This window comes from Lethenteron reissneri, chromosome 14 (assembly GCF_015708825.2).
Source record: "Lethenteron reissneri isolate LAM-NWPU_2019-01 chromosome 14, ASM1570882v1, whole genome shotgun sequence".
In the NCBI taxonomy this organism is placed as follows: Eukaryota; Metazoa; Chordata; class Hyperoartia; order Petromyzontiformes; family Petromyzontidae; genus Lethenteron; species Lethenteron reissneri.
Genome location: NC_083792.1, coordinates 2,912,934 through 2,933,434, shown reverse-complemented (window position 1 = coordinate 2,933,434; position 20,501 = coordinate 2,912,934). Strand labels below are relative to the sequence as shown.

Genomic DNA, 20,501 nt, shown 5'->3' with positions numbered 1-20,501 from the left:
TAAATAACAAAAAAGCTTCACAAGTATTGATTTATGAATAAAATTTAAAACTGCGAATGTTGTAAGCCCACAAAGAACTCTTGCCATGAAAATCCTTAACTTATAATTAACTGCCATAATTGCTTAAATATGCATACCAATACATTTTTTTTAATGTTGCAAGTAATTAGGAGGGGAGATTTTGAATACAGATTAATGTTTTAGAGGCATTTATCTGCATTCATTTTGTGTGACATCGCGACATCAGCTTGTGCAGTTGAAAGGCAACCTGGCACCTCTTGAGCTGCGCCCAGCTGGCCTCAGCATGGGCCCTGGCGCAGCTTGGTTATGCAGTGGAAAAGGAGCATTTTATTTGGTGCCTGTCCGTACAATGACGTCCCTGCATGTGCTCTCTGCTGTTCTCTGCTCAGCTGAGCCATGAGATGGAAGAGGTGATGATAAAGCTGGGCGACCAGCACTCCGTCAAGTCTTCCGACATACAGAGCGCTCGCAGGTGTGTGCCAGCGTTTTGGCGATGATCGAAGCAAAGGCTGTCACGGTGGCGAGATATTAACTACTTCACCTGGTATACAAGGGGTCGTGGGTTTGATCCCGACCCTGACGCCTGTATATTTGGAGTTTGCATGTTCTCCCCGTGGTAGCGTGAATATTTATCCGGGTCCCCTGGTTTTTCCTTCAACATTTTGGCAGCTATTAATTTCCACATGATAAGCCACTTGTTTGAGCTATCATTTGTGCCCAGGTCGCTTCTCAAAAAAGAGCTATATAGCTCAGTGGGCCTTACCTGGTAAAATAAAAATAGATGTTAAATAGTTTAAGCTCGAAACCCCCTTTTATTTGGCTGGAAGTTCTCACGACCCGATCAGTTGTGGTGACTGGTGTCATGCTACAGATCTTGTAACCTTGAGAATTGAGAGATGTGTGTGTGTGTACGCATAAGTAATGCATTGTAATACTATCTGACAATTTATTATTATCTCACATACTTAATAATTAATGTATAGCTCTTTCGCAATCCACTGCTGGATGAAGGCCTCCCTGTGCCTTATCGTTCATTGGATTTGTTTTACCACATTTCGCCACGTTCCCATCAGTGTGGGTTGTTGAAGGGAGTGGTGAGAGTGGGGGAGGCAGGACCAGTTTAGATACCATTCTCCGCTGACGTTAGCCCTGGCCGGCAATATCAAAACTCGAGTTGCCGGGTACGTAGCGCACTGCATTGTCCACTGTGTCACTGCTACATCTTTTATGCATGTCCTTTATTCTACTGGTAAAAAGGCCGGGGGCCCATTGAGGTACAAGTCTCTGTTGCATGGGAGAGAGTTGGGGAGGGTGCATAACACTATAATGCTAACGTGTTTGAGGCTATATCTGCATTATAAATACCATGGAAGATTTTCATTCCTATCTTTTTCAAAATACAGTGTAGTTTTTTATGATAATCTATATTGAACTTAATTTAAAAAATATATGTCATTTTATGTTGTGATTATGATTCCATAGCTATTTTTTTTATTTTTCTTATCTGTTGTTTAATATTGATTTATTTTACTGCGACTTGTTGCATTTTTCGGAGAAGCAGTGTTGTTTTTGTTGATGAAACCCGAAAATTAACTGAACGGAACTTGGTATACAGTGTCTTTGACAATTAAACCGACATGTTCCTTGTTTTACAAGTGACCACCATGATGGAGAAATGCTGATATAAAAAAACGTGTCTTTGTATTGCATTGCCTACATTGCTGAGTTTTCTTACCCTTTCACCCACAGTCTCCTTGTATAATACAGTATGCCATTATTATTCGCGAGTGATATGCTCCGAAGCTGCTTGTGAATAGCAAATTTCGTGGTTAATGATATTGGCCTACGAAAACCTAACTTTTTAATTAATTACCTTAACTAAATAATAAGCTTTCTCTCTCATCACTGTATCTCTCATCACTTTCTCGCATCACATTCTCTATCTCATCACTGTCTTTCTCTCTCTCGATGCAGTAGTGTAGAGTTCCAGATGCGATTTGCGGATAGCAAGTTCATGAAGAATGAGGGAATACTTTAATTAGTTATTTTATTTTTGTAAAGCGTTTTGAGATGCGATTGCATTTTGACGCTGTTGTGAATTGCAATTGTTTAATCATACTAGTGAGCCATCTCCAAGCATCGTGGAGCCACACGGGAACGACTCCCCCTCGCTGGTGTCCGACGATGCGGGACTGAGACCCGATCACACTGCGTCCCCGCTGAAGTCGCCTATGCAGGTACCATGGGCCCGTTCTCGCACGGACACAGAACGCTGGACTAACAGGCAGAATTCACGCTGAGCGAGATGATGCAAAACTCAAATTGGAGAGACCACCTTGGGTCAGATGAACAATATTCTTATTATTCGTATTGCTGATGTACATGGAGAGCATCAACTATAATTATTCATAATCAACGTTTTTGGGTTTAGATCGCGTTATTTATAAATGTATCGTAACCCTCCACCACCCGACATGGCCAATCAGTAAAAAAGTGTCACGTTGACAAAAGACAAATAGTTCACTGTTTTAGCCCACCGGTGTGTTGAAGCGTGAAACCACAACATTTACAATTTTTGAGTACGACGTTTCGCTGGTTATTGCATCCAGCATCATCAGGCAATTTGCCAGAATGGTGAGGCTCTGCTCTGGCTCCCGGTCTTAAATAGAGCAGCAGCAGGGTGATGTCATCATTAACTCATCAACTCATCAGGTGCAACGATTTGAGGTGGAGGGGGGGGTTATTGTAATTATATACTAGATTAGTAAAAACTATAATTATACATTTTGGTGGTTGAGCTAGATAATTGCACCAGGAGTAGCGGAATGCATTGCTGTGATGATGCCTCCTTTGTATTTGTGAATTGGGCATTCAGTTGTTATATGTTTCTTGGTCTGTTCCGGGTGACCACAGTCGCACACTGTCAGAGTTTTCATGTTTCCATTTGTGCATCAAGTACCTGCATCCTCCCATGGTTTGTGCGAATGCGGTTTAGGGTTGTGGCCGATGATCTGCGTGGAATATTAAAGCTAGGGATCTTCTGCGTTGGATCTTTTGCGAGTTGTTTGTTTGTGACTTCTTGTAAACTCAGTTTGGCTTTCAAAGCATCATCAGGGTTGAAGTTGCATTGTTGAAGGTTGAGCAATGAATGGGGCAAGCTCAAGTGGCAGTGCTACCGCTGCCTCCAGAACCCAACAAGCATTGGGTCTCACGAATACACTGCACGAGACCGTGTCATCGACATGGAGGGGTAGGGGAGGGTGCTATTGGTGGATCCTATTATCTCTGCCTCTCCTGCAAAAATTACTTCTGATATCCTTTATTTGGGTAAACACGGATAATAGGATGAATTGCCCATCACTTCTGGGTCAGTCCTCTTAACCACAAAAAAATCTGATAATATAATGAATTTTATTTTGTGTTTGAACATCTTAACACCTGTTTTATTGCCAGAAAGGGTAAAACCTATTAAAAATTGTAATAACTTGTGCAATGCTTTGATGTTGTCTGTCAGCCAATTCGCCCTTTAAAAAAAGCTTTTCAGCTCTATGGGCTTTACTCGGGGAAGTTAACTTCTGATTCTGTATGCCTTTATATAGCATCAGAATGAGAATTTGTATTTATACTGGAGGAATTTGATGAACTATGGAGCTCTTTTTCACTTATGTCCCGTCTGTGCAGACCTTTGATTGTAACCCCTCGGTATGCTTGATGGGTGCTCTTGAGGTAATCTACCGCTCCCACAAATAATACTTAAAAATGAATTGGTCATAGATTCCCATGCAGGACCCTCCTGAAAAAATACCCTTGAGACTGAGGTTTTCCTGGATGAAAACATTACATTTCTATTCAACGCTATTCACCAGGGTTAATGAATTCAACCTTGTTGAAAAGGTCTATAATGTATCATCTATAAATGTTGTTTCATTTTCACTGCCTGCCTAAAATATGAAATGTATTTCTCTTTCAAATGTTTTGCTTGCGCAGGGGCGTAAGGGCCCCCCATTGCCCCCACCCCCGAGGCCCACGCCCAGCAAGGAGATGACGCAGGAGGCCATTGTGAACCTTTTCGATGACAACTTCATGTCCTCTGCTGCCCCCACTAATGCAACGGTAAGCGTGTATCATTCCTATGTGTTGGCGAACATGGGTGCTTGTAACTTGAGCTGGGCGGTGGTGGCTACGCACGTCGCCTGTAATCCAGCACTGTGGAGGCGAGGGTCGGTGGATTGTGCACAACTCCCTTAGGTGCCTTACCATGGCTCACCAGGAGAAGGCGGTACAGCAAAGTGCGGACTAGAGTAGAGTTAATTATATAAATGTGTGGAAATAGAAATAGAAAAGGGAAGAGAGAAGATGAAGAATTGGAAATATGTGGAAAAGGAATGGGAAAAAGGGATCAAACGGTCAGGAGAGATGAGGGTCGGGAGGGAGAGGCTACATCAGGACCTTCACGCGGCTGCACGGAGCAGCATCTGTTTTCACAGGGGGCGCTGGGGAGAGGAGGGATTCAGAATGGGGGTGACCACACACAAGTCATGTGAATTACGGGAGACGAGCTGATTTAGACACTTTTTTAATGTATCGATATAACTGAAGTGGTTAGAGTGTGACTCGCAGTCCAAAGGTTGTGAGTTTGAATGAATCCCACTTGGGGATCGATTCAGTCCATCAAACCTGTGGCCTCCATAAAATGAGAACCAATGTGGATAGTCAGCAATGGCCATCCTGTTCAAGAACCAAAGCCCTGTCACAGCATCTTGAAGTTTCACTCCTGGCCTAAATATCAGTCTCTAAAGTGAGTTGTGATCACTGGTGTGGTCTCCTTCTCAGGGACATCCAGAAAATATATCCATTGTGGAGTGTGCTTGTTCCCCCTTTGTAAATAACCATTTCAATGCCCTCTTATTTCTAGCTGGGAGTTCCGTTAACCAAGAGTGAAGATACCGGAAGCTTGCTGGATCTCGACTTTGATCATTTTACGGCCACAGATTCATCCGCTGTCGCCATGGCTCCTTCCATGAATCAGGTTTGTCTCACTGCACTCATTTTAAGTCGGTCTCCCTGCCCAAACAAGCATGGAGGTATTGCATGGAGGTCTGTTGCCTGCCTTGAAGTAATGGTGCAAAATTCCACATCCATATGGCAGGGGCTAGTTTCTACATGTGATGACCACTGTTGACTTACCACAAAGTGGTATTAAGGATGTAAAATATTTTTGAATCAGCATTTCCAGCTTCACGCTAATAATAATAAACCCAATTTATAACGTCCACATATTTTACAAATTGGACGATATATTCGATCGAGAACGCAGAGGCGCAGAACCAGAGAGCCTTGAGCTACTGCTTGAATGTGGATGGTGCTTGGATTCTGAGTGTGTAGAGTGGGAGATCGTTCCAGATGGCAGGTGTCTGAAATGTTTTGAATGTTCCCAATTGTCGTTCTAAGTGGCGGGTGTTTGAAATGTTTATAATGTTACCAATTGTCCACTTGTCAGCCAGCAATTCTCATTTGCCAACAATCATCCCAATTCTGTGCCAAATGTTATTTATTCTCAATCTATCGATACATATGTTATCTGGTTTTGTTATTCTATTTTGTTTTTACATTAATAATTGGAATATATGTGATACTGAATTCAATTACTTATATAAGTTTAATGCTCGCTATAACGTTGTCTACATTCACTTTTTTTAGATATTTTGCTGACCTGTCATCTCTCCTAATGCTGTCAGACATTGTTGGATTTGAGTTGGGAGGTAAGTTGGCAGCTTCAGATGAAAATATTATTGAAACGGAGTAAGACTGCTCGATGATAATGATGACAACATGTAAAAATACAGCCCTTCGTCAATTTACTCTAAAAAAAAACAATTCAGAGGCGTGAGGAACCACAGACAAGTGGGAAGGCAGCCATGCGTTGAGCCGGTGCCAACAATTTCCCAAGCTATGCAATCCTCTACATATCAAGGCAAGATCGGCCAATCAATTATTCATTTACATGTGAGAGGAATCTGGAGCACCCAAAGAAAACCCATGCATGTGTGCGGGAAATACCATCTCATACAAACGGAACCGGTGAAGTCTACATTTTGCTGTACCACCTGCTCTTGGCAAACCAGAGTATAAGCACCTCGATGCCCAGGGACCCTCGTCACCGCAGTTCTGGACTACGGGCGTTGCACCACCACCGTCCGGCAAAGGGGGGTTCTTTGACCATAATTCACCATGCTGGTCAGTGTGGTTGGTTAAGGTGGTTGGAGTGCCAGGACTGGTTTAGGCGTCACCACTGATGTTAGGTGAATCAAATGCAGTTAGCTGGATTCATTGAGGAGTGGTATTACCACTCCTATCCACTGCACCAACACTTCCACATCCACTCTTTGATAACTTGCCGAAAACTACACTCAACCCCATTGTAAAAACAGTAATTCTTATATAATCAGTCCCTCCAGAAAAACGCGGAGTTTTTTGGTGATTGTTGCGGGCAAAAATCGTTGATTATGCGGCACGTTTTCTTAAAAATTGCGATGGAATATGCGGGATATTTATGCAATTTTATGCGATTAAATTGCGGGAACTTGCAAAAATTGCGGGAACTTGCAAAAATTGCGGTTTGATGAAAAAGAGAAAAAAAAGTGATTCCCCCAACACCCTATTCACTAGGCTACTACTTTAATGTAAAGAGTCATTTCTTATTACTTCCTATGATAAGCAAGCATACTACATCACAGAAAGTGCTGGGAATATTTAAGTTCTCATCTTGTTTTATTTCAGACCTTAACAAACAGATGGCTCAAACTTACAAAACATTGAGTCGAACAAGTTCTGTAGCTTTACAAAATGAATATGCTACAACTTCTGTAAAAATGAATAAATAAAATATTAAAAAATAAAATGTGTGCTTCCTGTTTTACAGAGGTAGCTATACAAAACAGACATCTTCTGTTAAAATAAGTGTTTTCAGTGCACAGTAACGTAAGCAATACAGTAACAGTACAGTCTTACAGTAATGTAAATTTACATACTACTAACAAAAAAGTGCAATCTTACAACTGTAATGAGTGACGTCACTTCATAACGTTCCCATGGCAACAGGGGAAATGGCTGCGCTTGTGTGAAGTAAACGCAACATTTTTCAACTTTCTGCTAAGATATATGTGACTTTTTGCAACGAAAATGCGGGGATTATGAAATCATGCAAGCCCGCATATTTTGCGCGCGGAAATCTGCAATTTATGCGGCGAAAGTGCGGCGTATTTGAAAAAACGCGCCCCCGCATAAATATGCGGACTTTGGCTGATTTTGCGTGGAAACTTGCGATCGCATTATCGCGTTTTTCTGGAGGGACTGTATAATGGTCAGATAACTCTACAGTTTATACACCATGTGCAATCGACACAAAATGATTCCTGGATGCCACAATCGTATTTCTATTAAAGGAAGATGCAACCAGAAAGCAAATTTATCTGGAACTGGTTCACCACTGTTAGCGTTTCCTCGCTGCTGTGCCAGGTTTTTACACTGCTACCAATGCAGGCCTCTTAAGCATGACCGTTAACCATGATCTTGCCTTCACGCATTCAGCAGCCTGTGGAGAAGAGTGCCCCTGAGGTCCATGCCCCCGAGGTCCCTGCACAGAGCCCCCCAGCCGCGAGCCTCGCAGGTGCCGCCCAGAGCAGCGACGTGCCCCCAGGCATTCTGTACAAGGTGAGGGCTTTGTCTGCCGGGTTGGAGCGTGAAAGTTACAAACGACAGCTTGGAAGTACAGTCATACCTCGGTATACGACCGCTTTGGAATACGTCGAATTTGGTGTATGTCGTGTTTTGGCGAGAAAAAAATGTCTTGGGATACGACGTCTTGCTTGGGATACGACGCGCTTGCTAGAACTTGTATGGGTCGGGAGGAGTCACCGCGTACCCGCGTATACCCCGTTCACGAATCCTCCCCTTCCTCACCACCATCCTCGTAGGCTATCAACTTTTATTTCAATTTATTTTAATGTATTTATGCATTTATTTTAATCTATGTATGCATTTTAGTAATAAGTAGTGTCTAAATTATTTTATACAACCCCATTAATGTATAATAAGCCATATAAAATATAATTTCTTATACTCTGGAATGGATTATTTCCTTTCCCTTTATTTCTTTTGGAAAAAATTCGTTTGGTGGACGTCATTTTCGGTGTAAGTCCTACCTTCTGGAACGAATAAACGACTTATACCGAGGTACCACTATACAAGGTCTCCCTTACTTTATGCAGTAGATGCTGTCCAAAAAGAGGGGGGGGGGGCGCACAGCGAAACCACGCGAAGAGACGGCTGCCTGCCGAGCAGCGCATGCAGTGCTGTATGCACACAATGTTGTCCCACGTGCGACCACATCGCTGCATACGAGTGAATTCAAACCCCGTATCGCGAATTTTAGGTAGAAATAGGTTAGCCGCATATTGCACAATCTGAAACCAGATAAAGCAAGGGACATCTTTATATAGATAGGTGACCGTCAATCATTAGTCGTAAACTGCCCATTGAGATTAGACATCTTTTTTTCATAGTCAATATGGGCTTAATATGTAAAGCAAAACAGCAAACACATTCAAATGTGAGTACCAAATATGCAGAAAACACCGTTTTAACATTTACAATGGAATTAGTGTAAAATACTTATAATTAATCACAGCCCTTTTGTCAAATAACGTATTGATGAAGGTCTCCTTGCGCTGGAGTTAGGGTTAGTAGGAGCAGAGTGGGGGAGGCTCTGACCATATCACTCGGCGCTGATGTTAGCCATGGCTGTGATAAGACTGGGTGCAATGCATGAACCAATGCGCCACTGCTCACCTACTATAGATAGTGAATGTGTTACTCCTCACGATACTGCAGATAGGGAGTAAGCCCACTACGCTACAAACCCAGTGATCCGAGTTTGAATCCCACCTCACGGCCAACACCAGTGGCGATTATCTGAACCGGTCTAGGGCCTCCCCTAGGTTGACTCAGCCTCAGATGAATTGCATGGTGTGTGAACATCGCAACTCAGGATACAAAGGCGGTCGGGCGTGCTACTGGCCACCCACGCCCTCGTGTGCTGTGCCAGCCTTCATAGGTCCTACTTGCTAACAGCATATCCCCCAAGAGTCTGTTAAGGTCATACGGGGGGGGGGGGGGACCTTTGTCTTGGATAGATGGCGAGCTGATCCAGAACCACTGACTTGAGACCCTGGGTTTGAATGTAGGCAACCATCCATGATTAATCTGGGTTCTCAACTTAACAAATGTATGTTCTCAGCCTAGTTACCAGTTAATGCTCCAACACTCAATATTCAAACAAAAGGTTTACTTGCACACAGATTATTCCTGAAATTTGAGAGGTCACATTTTCATTACGATAGACACTTGGTGAACACTCTGGAGCCGTTCTCTGATGCAAGGTTGTGCACTGTTTACTGTGAGCGTTACACGCGAAAATCTGTCGTCCAGTAAAAATGATGCCGATCACACAATTGAACTATAATTTGGAAGAAATTAAGTGATTTAAGGAATCCTCCTGATGTCACGGTTTATGCAGGGTATTTATGTATAACGAGCAGGAACCCGTGAAACTTCTGCCACAAAGGGATAGCGGATATGTTCGTTTTACCTTTAGTTTTTAATGTTTACGACATTTTAATATTTCAGCAGCTCAATTCATTTTGAAATTATTATTTAACATTTAATTTAAATTTTGTTTTCGTATTTTTTTTGCAATTAGTGTTTTCCACTCTTGCATCTATTGATGTCTTAACCCCCCCCTCTCCTCACCACTCCTGCATCTTCTTAGGTTTCTTAGGGTTTTTCCCCCTCCCGATGAGTTGTACTAACATTCTGATGAGCTCCCCCCCCCCTCTCCTCCCCCCTTCAACTTGCTTATAAGGGATTACATCTTGAATCATTGCCTCACTTGATGCAGCTAATTCGGCTGTGACGGTCCCACCTGATGACGGAGACTTGTGTTGCCTCCGAAACGTCGTGATTTTTTGTTTTATTTTATTTTATTTTCATTAATTTTGATATTTTACCTATGTGACTTTACCGAAAAAACCTAAGAATATGATTCCTTGCAGTCACGAAAGCTTAAAATCTACACTCCTGCATCTCTGGATGTGATCACTCCCTGTCCTGCACCTCACCCGTGTCACGTGACATCATCAACCCCTCTCCCCACCACCCCCGTGTTTTGTGACGTCACTCCCTCTCCTCAGCAACTCGCCACAATCTCTAGTGATGTCACCCCCCCTCTCCTCACCACCTTCAACATATTGTGACGGTATCATATCTGTCAACCCCTTATCAGTGCTTACCTTATTACAGACTAATTCAGACCTTATTGGTCACCCCGTGCCCTTATACATTTCAACGTCGTCCTACAAAGTCCCATCACAAGGGAAGAAACACAAACATAGTTTTTGTTGTTGCCCGTATTGAAACGGCTGTATGCCGTGTGAACTTGAAAACTCAAATTCCCTGTACAAGAATACGGGTAAAGCATATGGGTTGACAGGTATGTCATCACCCCCCCTCTTCCCGACCTCACTCCAAACTGGAGTGACGTCTGTACTCCTCTCCCCAACACCGCAGTGTCTCTGAGGTTATCAGCCCCTCCACTCCAGCCCAATCATCAACCCCTCCTCTTCGCCTCACCAGGGTGGCATGATGTCAAACCACTCCCACCTTGCCACCCAGCCAAACTTATGTTCTTCTTTCCATGTATGTCCCGGAGCATTACAGACAGACAAACACGCATATTAATGTATAGAGATAATGATAAGTTTTACTTGTAATACACGCGCAGTAATTATTCACTCTTGAAGAGATAGAGTACAATTTAGAGGTTCAAGGAACCACAGATAGGAAGGCAGCCACACTGTGATTTCCCAAGCTCTGCAGTTTCTTTATATTAAGGTATTAGCCACTTGATGAGTCTTCTTGGTTCTCTCGGTAAAGTCACGTAGAAGGGAAATATTAAAATAATAAAAATAAACATAATTGTGAGAATTTTATTTTATTATGTTTTATTTTTATTATTTTATTATTTCCCTTCTACGTGACTTTACCGAAAGAACCAAGAAGATGAATCCCTGCAGTCACGAAAGCTTTAAATCGATACTTAATGAGTGTTTCCATGTGGGAGGAAACCGGAGCACTGGAGTAATCCATACATGAAAGGGGGCAACACTCTATCCCATACAGACAAAATAGGTGGAGTCCAGGTTTTTGGTCTACAGCATTCTCGTGGCAAGCCAGGTTATGGCTCTTCGATGCGCACGGGAAGGGAATTTGACAACATCTGTGTGATCCACAAACCCACGCTGCCTCAGAAGTGCTGAATTTTCGGAAGAGATTAACATGCTTGTGGTGGCATCCCGTTCTCTCCGTGTTCCTAGGTGCAGGCCCAGCACAACTACACGGCTCTGGATTCGGACGAATTGGGCCTCCAGCTTGGAGATGTGGTGTTCGTACTGCCCCCCGACAGTGGTGACGAGCAGGTAGAAAACCTTTATGTCTGGATACTGGCGTTAAACAGCTTAAAGACGATCGCTACGTTGCACGCTTTCAGATGCGATTATGTGGCCGTCTGGAACGCTCTTCCGATATTAAGAAGCCACTAGAGCTATGCACTTTTAAATCTATATTGAAAACTCATTTATTTATAACTGCTTTTTTATTTAGTTTGTTGTCCTTCCACCTCCGATTAGGATGGTTGGCTACGTACGATGCGAAAAAAGTTCAACATACATACATAAAGTGGTTTTATCCGCGCAAGTTTAAGGAAGGTTCAGCCTAGAGATATCATATATCTCAAAGTACCGATCATATAGATCTAATATTGTGGATACATACCTTGGCTTTTTGCTTCCTGGGGTGTCCAACATGAGTTTTAAGTTTCATAAATGAGCAGTCATAAAAAGTGAATCAACTGCTGGACGAGGGCCTCCCCACACTACTCATCACGGAGGATTATCAGACCACACTTCACCATGCTGGTCAGTGTGGGTTGGTGAAGGTGGGGAACATATAAGCTGGAGTATAATACAGTACAACAATTGGTTTATCTGCACCCCGCCCTCCACGATCACACACAAAGTGGTACCCCAGACGAATGAAGGGATGTGTTTGAACCCAAACGGATATTTGGACACGTGATTTTTAGATGGTGAGTGAAGCTCACGGGCACCATCTAAACAGTTAAATGAGGCATCTATTCAAATGTTTGTCAGTATTCTGTCACAGGGTAAAAAGCCCTCCGATATGTTTGTGTTTTGGTACTGCCCCAGTTGGTGTTAAAATGCCTATGAGATAAAGGGGAATGAGGCAAGTGAGCCATAGCTGATATTTGATTTAAGGACCACGATAAATCCATGTACTCTGTATCTTCATCAAGTGGATATTTTAGTGCTTGACGTGCATCCCCGTATAGATGGTATAAACTTAGTATATGTTATTTTGGTGAGTTGTTTCAGTTTCATTTCAGTTTCATTTATGAGGTATAACCCTGTGAGCCATGCGGCTCTTGACTCGGGTGCAACCGCAACAAAACAAAAACATGAACGAGAAACATCTTAAAGTGACCACACGCAACAGAAAACTCCTGGGGAAAAAACAGCAAAGTTGTGAGCAGTACAATAAATAAGCAAGGGTTTGTATCAGCGACAAAGAAAAATAAAATTACATCAAGGTCCATCAGCCAAAAAACATTTTTGGGCCAGTGTTTTATAACAGCATGTTGTGTCAGCAAAATAACCTTGGACCAGTTTCAAATGTGAGTCTCATCTGCTGGGTATGGTGTGTATCACGAATGCTGCTATCTTGACCTAATGTTACAGGCACCGTGACCTCCATGAATAACATGGGGCCCATTTATTTCAATACAGCAACATCAGCGAACCCAGAAGATAACCCCTTTGCTGCTAGAGTGTTATTTTATGAACCCTTGAAATTGGCTGCTTACACAAAGTCTCCTGCTTGCGTTGTGGCCGAAACGTCGTGAGAATTGTATTTTATTATGTTTTATTTGTATTATTTTATTATTTCCCTTTTACGTGACTTTACTGAAAGAACCAAGAAGATGAATCCCTGCAGTCACGGAAGCTTGGAAAACGAAATTTGTCATTTGGTCCACAACCCCACCTGCATGTGTGTTTGCACTTGCAGGATTCCGGCTGGCTTCTGGGCATCAAGGAAGCTGACTGGATCACTCACAAAGATCTTGATGGACACAAGGGTGTGTTTCCAGAAAACTTCACCGTGCGCGTAGACTAAGCGCCACTCCAAGAGACTCGCGCACTAGTAATGATGAGTAATACAGATACGAAAGTAAACTAGCCAGACATCTGTTTAAACCCTTCAATGAAAAGGCGTTTAACTGGTTGAACAGTTTTCCTTCCGTATCAATGAATTCCCAGTGGTGTTTCAGACTGATTTGAAATGTACTCGCTGGAAAAAAGTCTGTGCTTTTCTTTGATTGAACAAAATGCGACGAGATACATTGATTTGGGTGGTCTGTTGATCGATAATTTGAATGTTATTTCATTTTGCCAATTAAACAGTTGTCTTCGCCTGTTCATGTATTCATTTAAACAATTAGCTTATTAAAAGAAAGTCATCTCATGGTAGCTTAGTGACTAATTAGGATGCAGTGTTTAAAAACACGTCACTCGCTTGTGACATCTGTAAAACCAGAGGTGTGTACCAACTTACCACCCGGCGATTCGATATTTTCTTCCGATTTGGGAGTCGCAATTCGATTGAAGAATGTATTCCCTTGTTTGTACCGTCTCGTTCGTTATCCTGTGTATGTTCGATCTTGTTCGTTCAATGAGCCTAACGTTCATTCGTATACAATTTAGCAGCTTATGGCGCCATCCATTTAGTACGTGCGCATGGAGGGGGGAGGGGGGGAGGGGTTAACCCAAATCCGTACGCTTGCGGATGGGGGGGTCTACTGACAATGTACGTACGCATAGGAAAGGCGGGGGGGTGAAGCCTCGATAATTTGTCTTCAAATGAGGTAGAGGGGGAGGGGTCAAGTTTTCACAGATTTTTGCATACGTACTAAATGGATGGCCCCTATTTTAGTAGATTAATCGTTTGCTTAATCTAAAAGGCCACTTGGCTTTTTTTCCCTTCGCTGTTTAACTCGCACCACTTAGAGCAGGATGACTTACTGTTTGATTGACATTTCTGGCGTTTAACTTTAAATCATTTCAAGTTCACGATGGAAAAAAACCCATTAGCAGCATTGTGTGACTCATTGTTAATGTATCTGAATCACACAGACGATCGGTAATAAACATCCATTTGATTTGTGATAAACCGACTGTCATTTGAGAAGGAGAGTTGTGATCGAGCAACTTGATAAATTTGAAACAACACTATATAACCACCGTCAACACCGTTCATGAAATCTCAATAATAAGAATGAGAAGTCTGCCTTCTCAGACGAGCAATGTGGCAGTGCTCACCTTAACTGCCAGTCCTAAACCAGTTGTGGAAATTCCATATACAGTACCTTTGGTGGAGGCCATTATCTCAATTAAACAAGCATTGTAGACCTGGTAGCTGTCCTAATTTTCGCCACCCTGAAAGAATGATGGGCCCGAATTTGATTTGCAATCTTCCAATTCTGAGCGAGGCGTTCCAACCACAGCGCCACCTCGCCAGAAAGCAATGAGAATAGGGCTGGTGCATCTCCTCCATTTAGCTGTGAAACTAACACGAGCGTAGCACCGATTACAGGCTCCCAGTCTTTGGGGTGGCCTTGCATCATTGTGACTTCTATAACTTTGTAGCTCTTCGATGCGCTTACCGGTTGTACCGCTAGTTGTTCGGAACTAATGTTTGATTCCACATGCTGAGAACTTCTCCAGGAACTGAATTGAGCTGGCAGAACGAGCTCCCAGCGTGTGGAGTGAAACGTCGGACGCCAAACCAAAATGTCACAATCCGAAAACAAGTCTGAGAGCCAAGCAGCACAACCGTGAACACCTTCGCTCATGAGCATAATTGGCCATTTGAAAATGTTTGTATTTGAAAATAGCTACTGTGTGGTAAACCAAAAAACCAGCACATTCGTCAATAACAGTGGCCTTCAAAGAAAAATGTGTAATACGTGATGTTTCAGATAATAGCCCTTCTTCAAAACACATGTCGCCTATTATGTTATTTTCTTTTAAGGCCACGGTGTGATTGATGAACGAGTTGAGTTTTTTTTGTTAATTGTCCTTGTGCACCACTGCCAAAGACTGCATCACCACATAATTTGTGTATCTGTGTAATAAGATCAACTCACATTGTTTGGTAATGATTGATTTCAGGACGACAGCAGGCCACCCCATGCTTTACCTTGTGACGTCCCATGTGCAAATTGTTTCAGAAGCTTCGCTTTTAAATTGACAAATACAAGTGCAATAGTATTCTTACCTAATGCATGTGGTTAAGACTTCTGTTCTTATCTGGTAGTGTAACAACAATGTACTAGGTGAACTTTATTTATAACAGCGCTTATCTCGACACTGCTAATGTTATCGCAAGGGCTTCTGATTTTGACACCACAGTTTCCGTAACTTCATGTGGGACATGTCAGCATCCTTGAATGTAACCTGTTAATGTATTGTCATTGATGAATCCACTTGATGTTTGTGGAAATGGGCAAAAAAGCAGACACCAGCCTCGTGGTCCTACGTTTACTCAAACTAGATATATTTTCCTTGGGTTCACCGCTCTAATGAGTAACCAATGCTGCTCCATTGGGGTTGTCAACACTGGATTAACTAGTAATGCATTAGCTCCTCCAGTTGTGATTGTAGATTTAAAGCAGCGGTTGCACATTGTGGTTTAAATTTCAAATTGTGCATGCCAATGATGAGGATTGCAGAAGGCAAATTATCTGGATAGGGGGTGTATTGTCAGTGAGAAAGTGAAGGCTTGCTGAAGGGATTATGTTGGGAAGTAAATGCCAAGCGGTAGAGAAATGTAAAGCGCTGCTTGACGAATTAAAGATGGAGCCCGTTATGCCAAAATCTGTATGTTTAACTTCTTTCGCACCGTACGTAGTCAACCGTGCTAATTGGAGGTGTGGGGGGAAGGACAACAAACTCAACACAAAACAGTGAAGAGGAAATCGCAAGATCAGAGAAGGCTGAGGAAATTTGAAACAAGAATCTGCCCTTGGGCAGATAACTCGACGACAGATAGACATAACACCGCGTGTCACAATGCCAGCTCTCGCTGCCCGACGTGGGTACGCGTTTGCCATGCGATACCAACCACCGTGTGCGTGGAGTGCACAGTGGCTTCATTCGCAGTACGGGATATAAAAATGATAGGTGATATAAAAAAAAGTTGGGCGTGGCGAAGGCGAGTTGAGAAAAGTTGATGTGGAATATCGCACTTGCATTGTTGACCCGCGAAAGCAATAAGCAACCCCTGTTAAGCATGTGTATTGTACCGGGAAATGTTACATGCCCAAACGTCTGCTGATAGTACAATATAGTGAAGTTCGCGTTGACTTTATGTGCCGAATGTAGCATTGTTTCTCGTTCCTGTTATTAAATGTGTGCATGTACCAGTGACCCGATGACGTTTTCTTTCTACCTACGTTAGAAGTAAAGCAATACCAACTCACAGAAACACTCAACACGGTCGTCTATACCACTGCATGTGGCCTTAAAATAAAAAAATAAAAATGTGTGCTGTAAAGGGACATTGCCCGCATCGTCACCTATTTTGTATATTTTTATTTTAAGGCCATGGTATTTACAAATATGTTGAGTTTTGTCAATTTGTTAACGTTTGTTCAACTACAAACAGCAAATGAAACTAATCTTCTAAAAACTAAACTTTTCTTTTACTAGGTAAGGCCCACTGAACTATACAGCTTTTTACAGAAGTGACCTGGCCACAAATGATAACTCAACGAAGTCACTAATCACGTGGAAGTTTATAGCAGCCGATTACTCTGAATGCATGCTTCTAAATGTGAACGGAAAACACGAAGGAACCAGAGAAAATTCCACGCGACCACGGGGACAACATGAAAACTCCAAACATACAACAGGCGTCATGGTCGGGATCAAACCAACGTCCTGTATCAGGGCCGTCCATAAATGACGTCACGCACCTTATGTGGGGGGGGGGGGGGGTGTTGAGAAATGTGACGTCACATCAAAATGCGCAACTTTAAATAAAATAAGTATAACCCGTAAAAACTAAGTTTTTCACTATAAATCCTTTATATGCGTGGCGGCTAGAGTCCTCTCGTCCTCTGGCTTGAGATGGCTGCCACCTATGGGTCAGATGATTGTCTGCCAGTATTAAGCAATTGGTAATTAAATATTTAATTTATTTTCCCTAAAAAGTGTAAAATTTTGGGAAAAAATTTCACGAACATTAATTGTCTCGCACAACGAGTCTGTGTGCAAAATGTCAGCTCGATTGGATCACGGGAAGTGGGTTAAAAAACGACCGAAAGATTTGCACGGTCGTAAGCAAGCAAGCAAGCGAACTTAATATAAAGGATCTAATAAGACAACACGTTCTACTTAGTTAAATAGACTTTTTAATAAAGGTTTTCTCCTACAACATCAGAGTGCAGCACCACATTAAATACGCACTACAGTGACAATAGTTTAAACCGATTGAAGCATGTTTTATTTTCAAAATGGAAATATGGTTTTGGGGGGGTGGGGGCAGAGCTTTGTGACGTCATATTTGAGGGGGGTCTGACTGTTTACGGCGTGTGACGAGGTGGGGTCAAAAATCGTTCAAAATTGCGTGACGTCATTTATGGACGGCCCCATACCAGGCGAGGTAGTTAACATGTTAAATCCCCCCACACCGCCTCTGTCCACCCTGGGGTATATATGCGTACATCGCAGTTATAGTGAGGTACAGCGTGGGTATTCCCACCTCTTCCGAGGAAACGTTTGTCCATCGTCAGAGAGTCGGCCTCACTACCACCCGAGAGCCGTCATTCACTGCAAGGTCCGTGGGCCACTGGCGGCCCCTCGTGGCCTTTAGTGCGGCCCCTGACGTGCGGCCCCCGACAATACACAACAACACGTGACAACACCCCCCATCGTACTGTCAACCGCAATGGTTTCAAATATGTGACGGCCCTCAACACTGATGTCTTATGGGCGAAAGTGCCCCCCCCCCCCCCACCTGAAAATGAGTGAATGACACTGCTCTAAAGCTTTTTCTAGTGGAGGCCATTCCGTCAGCCTCGGCAAATAATTGCAGGGATGCATCTTCAAATATGTGACGGCCCTCAACATTGATGTCTTATGGGCGAAAGTGCCACTACCCCCCTCCCTGAAAATGAGTGAAGAACACTGCTCTAATGCTTTTTCTCGTCGAGGCCATTCCGTCAGCCTCGGCAAATAATTGCAGGGATGCATCTTCAAATATGTGACGACCCTCAACACTGATGTCTTATGGGCGAAAGTGCCACCACCCCCCCTCCCTGAAAATGAGTGAAGAACACTGCTCTAAAGCTTTTTCTAGTGGAGGCCATTCCGTCAGCCTCGGCAAGAAATTGCAGGGATGCATCTTCACCTTTTTTTTCTCTTCCAATATTCGTAATCAGCCACGGTCGATTCGCTGCTGGATGAAGGCTTTCGCACGCCGTCGCCATCTCTCTCGACCTCGCGTGCCTCAATCTGTCCGTGCGTGATGTGATCGACCATCGCTCCATCTCTGTGTCCGTCCTCTCGGACGGGTTCTCGTCTTTGGCTGCACATCCGACACCAGTTTCATCCAACTGATTATCACCCCATCTATCGTTATTCCAGCCCAAGTTCCACTCACTCTTACTGAGTCTTTATTGTAGGTTATGTCCTACATTCTCTGATCCACTTGTTCAGTGTAATTGCTAACATGCACTCCCCACGGCTCTTAGGGCGTGTTTAAACTCTGTGTTCCATTGGGTAGTATCGATTTTTCTCATGCCAGAGCTGCAACAATGAACTGATTGAAAACATTTGCAGGCACAGTTTCAGACGAGACACAAATATGCGTCAGAAGCACACAGACGTTTTGCGTTATGCAAAAACCATCAGCATTTTCTGAAGAAGCGCATTGTGATCATGGTGCCTTAGGTCAGCATCAAAATAAAATGTGAGCAAATGTGACCGGCAGTGATGCAGATAAATTGTGGACCGATTTCGGCATAATTCTATATTACTCATCGGCAAGAGTATAGAGTCACCGATGCTCACTGATAGAGAGTTTGTCTCGTCATCATTACGAACCATGGCCAGATAGCCCGTAGATAGAAAATAACAAAATTAAAATAAAAAATAATAAAATTAAACAAATTTAATAAAAAAAATAAAAATCTTGATTTGAAGCTTTCGTGCTTGCAGGAATCCATCGAAACGTCGTGATTTATTATTTTTTGTTTTATTAAATTTTTCTACCCACGTGACTTTACCGAAAGAAACTAAAAATCACGACGTTTCGATCGCAACACGAGCGGTCGTCATCAGGTGGAGAGAAAAAGCGGGTGGGGGGGGGGTAAGCCTCTAAATGCAACTGTTTATAGAGTTTTAGAAGTGGGCGAAGCCCAAGTGTCAGAACTAAGTGGTTTGGGCACAATAGTCTACGTCAGCAGTGGATAGAGCATCCTATAGAGATGGAGTCTAGGCCATGATAGAGCAAAAGCTATAGAGATGAAGCATAGGCCAGCAGCGGATCGCGCATGCAGTAGGCATGGTGGACTAGAGGTAGTCTAGCCCAGCAGTGGATAGAGCAGGGCTCCTCACCTTAGCTCTCACCCCAGCAGTTGCAGGCGGAATGAGTGGAGCAGGTTGTGTGAGGGGTTAAGAAGCTGGTGAGCATCGGAGAGTGTTAAAAATGGAAACATTACAGCAGTTACGACTTAAAACTGGTTGATAACGTCATTCCAGTGATTGCTGAGTTTGTACCCGTCATCTCGGTTGAAATTGTGCCTACGTTTGTATATATATTTAAAATTTTCCTATTTTTCCTTTTATTATTTTCTATCTACGTGACTTTTACCGAAAGAACCAACGAATATGAATTCCTGCAGTCACGAAAGTTTTAAGTCAAAATTTCATAATTTGTTTCCCACTTTCCTCTGTCTTGTGTCAATTTGCCCAAGTAGTGCCACATCTTTTTGGCACAAATCTCTTGTGTCGCCAAGATGGTCTCGGTTAGGTCTTCCTCTCTTTCCGGTTCTTTACATTTTTCCGAACAATACACTTTTAATACTGGTAGGAACCTCCTGGTTACACCAGCCCACAGGGGATTATTGTGTCCGTCCGTCCATCGTGCATCCAAAAATGGGAGGGTTGGGGCTGGGTGGAGAGTGGAAGGTGGGGAGGGGCTGGGTGGGGAGGGTGGGGAGGGGCTGGGTGGGGAGGGGAGGGTGGGAGAGGTGGGGCTGGGTGGGGAGGGGCTGGTCACCCCGT

At 43.2% G+C, this 20,501-nt stretch overlaps 1 protein-coding gene across 2 annotated transcripts in view; it reads left to right on the top strand.

Moving 5' to 3' along the window:
* Window positions 1-13,942, top strand: part of LOC133342250 (myc box-dependent-interacting protein 1-like) — a 31,912-nt gene extending 17,970 nt beyond the window's left edge. The window contains exons 10-17 of one of the 2 annotated variants that reach the window (XM_061551286.1): window positions 411-493; window positions 2,144-2,258; window positions 4,009-4,134; window positions 4,937-5,050; window positions 5,760-5,783; window positions 7,615-7,734; window positions 11,454-11,555; window positions 13,222-13,942. In XM_061551286.1, the coding sequence (XP_061407270.1) occupies window positions 411-493; window positions 2,144-2,258; window positions 4,009-4,134; window positions 4,937-5,050; window positions 5,760-5,783; window positions 7,615-7,734; window positions 11,454-11,555; window positions 13,222-13,329 (792 nt within the window). In that variant the 3' untranslated portion in view covers window positions 13,330-13,942. Of the gene's footprint in view, window positions 1-410; window positions 494-2,143; window positions 2,259-4,008; window positions 4,135-4,936; window positions 5,051-5,759; window positions 5,784-7,611; window positions 7,735-11,453; window positions 11,556-13,221 lie in introns of both variants that reach the window. The other variant, XM_061551285.1, reaches the window with a different exon arrangement.
* The last annotated feature ends 6,559 nt before the right edge of the window (window positions 13,943-20,501 follow it).